The sequence below is a fragment of the Tetrao urogallus genome (assembly GCF_951394365.1).
Source record: "Tetrao urogallus genome assembly, chromosome: 5".
Classification (NCBI taxonomy): domain Eukaryota; kingdom Metazoa; phylum Chordata; class Aves; order Galliformes; family Phasianidae; genus Tetrao; species Tetrao urogallus.
In genome coordinates, this window is record NC_136818.1 from 18,859,070 (window position 1) to 18,866,691 (window position 7,622).

Below are 7,622 nucleotides of genomic sequence, written 5' to 3' on the forward strand. Positions count from 1 at the left end.
ATTTCCTACATCAGGGACTGATGCTTGGTTAGTCTTCTCGATCCGGCTCTAGAGAAGAACTATGTACGCTCAACAATAGCAGCGCACATGAATCACCTCACTGATGAAGATCCATTTGTTGCAATTCACAATGATGCCGAGTTATAACTTCATTCAGAATTTTTTTCGCCGCTGTTGCTGTGTATGTGTATTGTTTGTGCCAGTTTTGTGATTCTCTGTCAACCGAATTGAAGACCAAAGATTTTCACTCCTCAATATTTTGGATCGTTGGTTCCCTGTCAGTTCATGCCGTTAAGAAAACATAAACATAGTTGACCCACCAGGTGGCAGAAACCTCAGATGATTGCTGGAAGCTATTTTAACACTGACTGTTCCAAAGGTTTCTACCTAAGTGGACTGAAGTTGTTTAGTATACCAAAAGAGCAAATTGTACTTGTATAACACTTTATGCCACCGGTGAATTCAGCCCTAAGTTTTCTATCCTTACGTCACACAAAACAAACACTGCCTCCATCGTATCAAAAATTTGGATTCTGAAGTGATCGCAGGCAGTGACACACCTGTCTGTGTATTCTAACAGGTTTTGACTGCCTTTTATTTATGGAATCCTCAGGACAAGTGCCATTTCAACTGCTTTAATGCAATAAGTACTGTCATTAGAGCTTGCAATGGCTTTAACGTTGTACATTAGTTCGGAAGGTAGACACTAACAATCCTTTTCAAAGGGGCAGGAAAGCTCCAACAGTTTCAATGGCTTCTAAAAGTTCCATAAAGCTCTCTGATTTAAACTGAGGGCTGCACTCTCACATTTATCTTGGCAGTTGATCACAGTCGAAACGCTGGGGCCGGCCATATCTATTCCTGGTCTGAGTAATACTGCCAGACATTACAGAATGATTGAGTCTCGAGCAGCATGGAGGCATACCTATGCTTCAAGGAAACAAGAACAGTCTATGCTCCAGCCACTATCGTTCAATCAGGTCCTTCTCAAACTTGTCTTTTGCCCTTGGGGTGAGGTCACTGAGTGCTCCTGCCCCTTTGAAAGAGACTGGCTCGCCATTCTAGGTGCTACTGGTCCGCCGGTATTGTGCTGGTTACCGCAGAGGATAACAACATCAACAGGGAAGGCCGTGAAAGATTTTGGCTAAGCCACTTCCGCACAGACAGCAAATGACGTAGTGTTACTTGCTTGGAAGAAAACTGTTGTCCTAGTCATGAGAAGTGCGACTGAACAAATAATTGACGGTCACTATTCCAACATACGCTTCCTAAAAAATGAATAAGCTTTACCAAAGTGTGCTGCAGGATTCACAATTTGCAGCACCACTTTTGATAATGATAGCTTTGGGATATTGAGCGGTTTCAGCAGGTTGGGTATTTTTGTTGTTGTTTTTTGGTTTTGTTTTGTTTTGTTTTTTTTGCTGATCCGATGCTGTGAAGGTTATAGACTCATTTTAAAGTGCACCTCGTTAATCTTTTTTAAACTCTGCAATGTTAAAGAGAGATCAGCTGCCCATAAAAATGAAAAGGAAGACCTCAGCTTGTTTTTTTGTTTTAGTGCTCTTTTCAAAGAGCAAGTGACACCAATTTGTCCTTATACACCAAGAGGCTGGACTACTGTGTTGTGAAAAGGAACAACTCTCGGTGCAAGGACATCCAAGAAAGAGCAGAGAAAACACAGCACGGAGACAAGAATGTGCTACTCTCTAGTCAACATCATAATCAGTTCTTAGGTGTGCAACTCACTTCACATATAAATTTGAAAGAGTTAGAACGAGCAGTAGTTTGCTGAGAACAGTGGTGTGAACATTGGGCATAAACTGAGTGTGAATCAAGTCACCAACTCGCATGACAGATGGCCCAGATTCAACCGCTGATCAGGGATATAAGCTTGTTTCGTCCAAAAGAAAGGACAAACTGTAACGGTGGGAAATGTTGCAGCAGATGACTCACAATGTAGCTCCACTAAGGGTGTGTGAGGACTGGATTGTATCAGTCTAACAGTTATGACGTTATAATGCTGCAGTGTAATTCCTTAGCAGAAAAAGGCATTATATTTCAGTTTGGTAGCAGTTTATTATTTGCTAGACATAGAGAATCATTCATTCTTGAAAATCAGGGAATCAAAACTGGCACAATCAGTATACATACAAAGCAACAGCACAGAAAAAAAAATTGCAACTGAAGTTATAACTTGGCATCAACGTGAATTGCAACAAATGGATCTTCGTCAGTGTTACTAATCTGGAAATTGGCCATTCCATCCGAAGCAACATACACCTGCTTTCCAGTACATGCACTGCCTTCCTTATCTCCAGAAATAACATCGCAGTAGGTACCGGCAGGCAGCCCCGTTTGCAAATCGATGTTCATATACCTACGCAAAAAGTACATTGCTTAAAGCATGGCTTTCAAAAGAGGAATTTCAAAGCAGGCAAAGGACTGCTGAGCCTGATGCAATTCCGCTACTTGCGAGGGTGACACATCGCAAGGGATTTCTCAGTCTGAGGGCCCCATTTCGCTAAACTCCCTTTTTAGCCCCTCACAATTAGAACGCAACCGTGTGAATCTAGCTCAGGCTTTAGCGGTTGGTCTTGCTGTCCGGAAAGGACAGGAGAAAATCAAAGCGTACAGGCAGCTCCTACAGCAGGATGCATGCGGTTAAACAGAAGTAATTAACCCCCTAACTGGGATCATTCACACCATTACGGTTGCATTGACACGACTAGATTGGCTAGGGCCAGATGAGGGAAGTGATAAACTACCCTCTCTGCCCATAACCACCAGAACTTAAGCTGCTGATGCTTAGACCCCTGGGCCGTATCCTGCCCACAGCCTCGTCTTCTCTACTGTGAACTCATACGTAGCTGTCCCGGAAATCACTCACCAGTCGTCATTATTAAAGACAATGAAGCCTTTGTTGCCACGACCGAAAGCTACTTGATTGCTATCGTTGTCCCACCAGTTTGAGAAAGGCTGACCGTCTACCACGTTACGGAAGACAACCATGTTCCTGAAAATGCAAACAAGAGCTGTAGTTGTAGGACTTCTACGGCCACGAGGCGCGTGACCCAAGAGTCACTGCTTTTCCTATGTTTTCCTCCCACCTTATTTGTCGCCAGCGATGTTCACAGACCCAGTCGTTGCCGCAGGTAGTGTCGGCATTGATTGTCACGGACTTCGTCGATCCATCCGAGTTACTCGGCGGTCCAACCCAGTCGTTGACATCCTTTAAAGAAAAAAAACTTTTTAAAGTCCTTACTGGAAAACGCACAGAGAGTATCCCGAGAGAGAAGTCCATCTGGCAGATCCGGCACAGGACAGAGAAATCATTTACATTTGACACGCCAAAATCTTCAGCGCTACAAACTCACCTCTCCGTTCTCAAAATATCTTGGCCAACGATAACTTGACATCACCCGCGTGAACCCATACGGATGAGCGAGCATGAAACCAACTGCCATTTTATAAAGCCTGTTGGACAAAAAACGTAACAGAACATGGAAGAGAAACGATGCCAAAGAAGCGACAGACCAAAAAAGAGAATAATAAGCGTCATCATCCAGACACCGCCATTCCTCACCTGGAATCCCAGAAGGTAAGAATGGAAGCTCCACCTGCCCCATGCCCCCGCTGGTTGTCGTGGTTATCCACAAAGACCAGGGCTCTGTCAGAAGGCACAAAGCCCCAGCCTTCTCCCCAGTTCCTAGAGATAAACACAAGGACTTGATTCTCCCCCCTCATGTCACGCATCCAGCTTATCTCACATCAGTCGCAGGACGTTCACCCTTACTTTAAGTAGGCCATCTTCTCTCCATCCCACTTGCGGATCACCGTCCCCAGTTTTGCACCATACTTGAACTCTGTCACTCGGCCATTTTCAAAGTATTGACTGCCTGTGATTGGCTCTCCTCCCAAGTCAATTACCTGGCATGGGAAAAAGCGTCACTTGTATTTTAACAGAATCAATCTGTAATGCAGTGCACAGCTCTCACCATTATCTGTAGCATTAAATCAAGAAAAATGTATTGACGAGCACATTCATTTTTGCCAGGCATATCAACCAAATTTGGATTAATTATATGTTATGAAATCATGTGGAAACGTGGGGCTTCACTGTTGTCCTAAACTGCAGCGTACCACCTCCTTGTTAGACTAATCCCCATGAAGATTTCAAGATGCCTTGCAGTTCTGAAGGGCAGGTGCCCGTGACCCACTGCACTGACAATCTTTCCTGGTTTGTAAGAACAAGCGCACATCACTACTTCCGTTCCTCAGAAGGGGTATAATAAAAAAGAAAATAAACACAATACATGGCAGACAAACAGGCAAAAAGGAAAAAAAAAAAACGGAAATTACCTCTTGGAAAATAAAGGGTTTTGTTCCTTCTGAAAACCACTGAGTGTTTAGATTGTGCAATTTGGCCAGAAATGCACTTATGTCCCCAGGCCACATATGCTTGGCTGCATCGATCCGGAACCCTGCTACACCCATATCAATGAGGTGATTCATGTACTCTGCAATTGTTGAGCGTACATAGTCCTTCTCCAGAGCCAGATCAAGAAGGCTGGTCAACTTACAATCCCGGACCTGGGTAATTAAACACAGAAAAGGAAGAAAGAAAAAAAAGATCAAAATGGAGAAAAAGTACAGAATTGAAGAAGAGTAAAAAGGAAGAGAAAAATAGGAAACAAAAAAAGAATTTTCACATTTCACTCCGTCTGCTTGTAAAACAAATGTCTCTCTGCGGATATCCCCTCCTCATTTGTTGACATGAAGGCTGAAGATGGGAACCAGGATGCTGTATCACAGCCCCGTGGGTGAACGCTGAGCTGTGACCTTGACAAAGAACCGTCACCCACGTCACGTCACGACCGTCACCCACGGTCACAAACAGACCGACCGACACAACCAGGGTAGCATCGTGTACAGCTCCCAATTTTCCTGGGCTCCCTTAACAAGGGTAGTTGATTTCAAAAGTCCTAAGAAAGAGCCTGCTGGCAAAACTGAGAGGCTTGTGTTCAGTCGGTTCAGACACACGTTCCTTCACATGCCCACGTGAAACATGCATAGGGTTTGTGACCTCTCAGTGCCTACAGTACTGGGCAGCATAGGTGCGTTTCCGGAAGAGAAGCCTATGATGTACACCACTGTATTCACTAGTAAGGGGACTAAGCATTCAACCCGAGATAAACTACTCCCTTTCTTTGGCTTTACTGTACACAACAAGATTTAAACAAGAGAAAATATCAAAATCGAAATCAACAAAAGTTACCTGATAGATGTCCCCATAATTTTCGATGTCTCCACTGGCGGTCTGACATTTGCCGTCGTTGAAATCCCAGGCAGAGTACGGCACCGCGGGAAAATCTCTAGTCCCGGTGTCAAAATAGCTCCCGCACGTTGAGTGGGTGCCTGTGCCACCCATAGATCCGCACATGTGATTGACAACAGCATCCACATAAATGCGAACCTGGAAAAGGAGCGATTGCGATTCAGTCTGTGTTGTGATGCTGCTGAAGCATCAGCCGGAGCTCTACCGCACCGCTGTCAGCGTGACCTTTCATCCGCCTCCCTTTACTCTCCGTTTAACCCTCCTTCGAGAATAGGAGCGGCAACTTTGCTCCACAGAAACCGCCCTTCTCAGCGTATCGGCTATGTGTTTTCAAGGCACTTACTCCAACGTTGTTGCATCTGGTCACCATGTCTCTGAATTCATCTTCAGTGCCTGATCGACTGCAGATCTTGTAGCTGATGGGCTGGTACCTTTCCCACCAAGGCCGGTTCGGATTAGTAATGATAATGTTTTCATTTGGAGGAGAAACCTGTGGGTGAAAGGACCTACCTCAGTCAGAAATCTGTAGCTCCCATTTCACGTTTTAAGTGCAATAAGGTGTGCTCAGTGCTGAGATTAGTCTGTCATTTCCATAAGACAGTTCAGGTCTGCAAAATGTAAGTCTTGTAGACTGGCATCTAGGAAATTCTCCTTTGTTATCATGGATTGCCTGGATATGTGACATCCTTTGGACAGCCGAAACTCTGTATGTCTGTGTACTAGACTTGGTAGAAGAGAAAAACTGAGCTTTGTAAGTGAACATATCAGAGAAAAGTAAGCCCTCTTGCAGGTGATCTGCAGCTAAACACACACTCGTACCAGGCTGGCAGGATCTCCCATCCCTGCTTTGAACAAGAAAGTTACTTGGAACTCGTTGTCTGCAATTCTGGCTATTTGGATTGTTAAGCAAATGCTGCAAAGCAATTTTACTGCCTGTGGGCAGGAAACTACATACCTGAACTCCTCCAAATCCATAAGGAGCTAAATAGCGTTCGCACTCCAGAGCAATATCATCCCAGCGCCATTCAAAGAGATGCACGATAGACGTCCTCCCAGTCTGAGTGTTGGGGTCATACTGTGCCCAGCAAAGCCCTACAGCTGCGAGGAGGAGAAGGACTTGCATGGTGCCTTCAGCTTAATGCTGGTGGTCTTTCTGCTGGCCATTTATACTCCTGCAAAATGACGAAGTTCCTACTGCAGCTGACAGATTTCACAGAGATGAATGCTATCGGTTATTGTTTGTCTAGCTAACAGGGTATCCATATTCCCATTTGTTTTATCTTGAACTGCCCCACAGCTGAAGATAATGTGCCTTCTCCCAGTGTTTATACCTCATCATATACCAAGCAGTCTCTGAACAAAGCATCCAAATTTAGGATTATATTATTTCCAATAATGTAAACTAAGATAGTTCTACATTATTCAAAATGTGACACTTGGAGCTTGAAGAAGGGATTCCAGAAGATGGAAAGGGAAGGGAAAGGGAAGGGAAAAGGAAAAGACACTGACAAAAAGGTGAAGGGATTGTGAAAGGGCAGGGAGAGGGGAAGGAAAAGGGATAGGAAAGGGCCAAGGGAAGGAGAAAGGGGAGGAAAGAGAAGGGAAAAGCACAGACAAAACAAAGGGAAGAGGAAGGGGAATAAGAAGGGAGAGGACTAGTGACAGTCTCATAGTTCTAAGAGAGGGAAGGAATTTGCCAGCAGCCAGAGACATCTAGCTCTCAGGATTACTCCGAGCTCAAACTTGTGCACCAGATCAGCCGCTGTCAGTCAACAGCAAATATATCACAAATCATGCTGTGAGACTTTGAGGTCTGAATCTCACCGTTAGTTAGAAACCAGGCTTCTGTTCTTTTACTGTTACTGTCCCATGCTTGCTATGAACTCTTAATCAGTTTTTCAACACACAACCACACACGCTAAATGTTTCTCTACCTTAAAGTGATCAGTGTCAAGTATTTCCAACAGAGAATCTGCTTAAGTTTTCATGTTATTTTAAATTACCAATGATTTGTCTGAGTCAGATAAGGAAACCAGTATTGTGTGTAAAGAGGTACTGCAGTTGAGTCTTTGTTGTCTGCAATAAAACGGAACTGAAATGCTGAATGGTTCTGTTCCCCTTTTGGCGTTTACCAAAATTTCCTGCTTCAGAAACGTTGCAGATTTTGCTCGTGACATGGTACCAGTTAATCTTTGGGAACTGATGTTTAACATAAAGGTCTCCATACAATGTGCCAGGAATAGACTAGAGTTAGGCCAATGGTAGAACACTCTGAATTCTAAGGTCA

The 7,622-nt window shown here is 44.2% G+C and overlaps 1 protein-coding gene across 1 annotated transcript; it reads right to left on the reverse strand.

Annotated features, from left to right (window-relative positions):
* Positions 1-2,187: 2,187 nt before the first annotated feature.
* Positions 2,188-6,458, reverse strand: LOC306947194 (pancreatic alpha-amylase; the record flags this gene model as incomplete). The annotated part of the gene is made up of 10 exons (XM_079536445.1): positions 2,188-2,377; positions 2,888-3,013; positions 3,108-3,229; positions 3,375-3,474; positions 3,584-3,706; positions 3,794-3,927; positions 4,360-4,590; positions 5,276-5,473; positions 5,679-5,825; positions 6,291-6,458. The coding sequence occupies 10 exons, from the start codon at positions 6,456-6,458 to the stop codon at positions 2,188-2,190; spliced, it is 1,539 nt and encodes a 512-aa protein (XP_079392571.1).
* Positions 6,459-7,622: the final 1,164 nt, after the last annotated feature.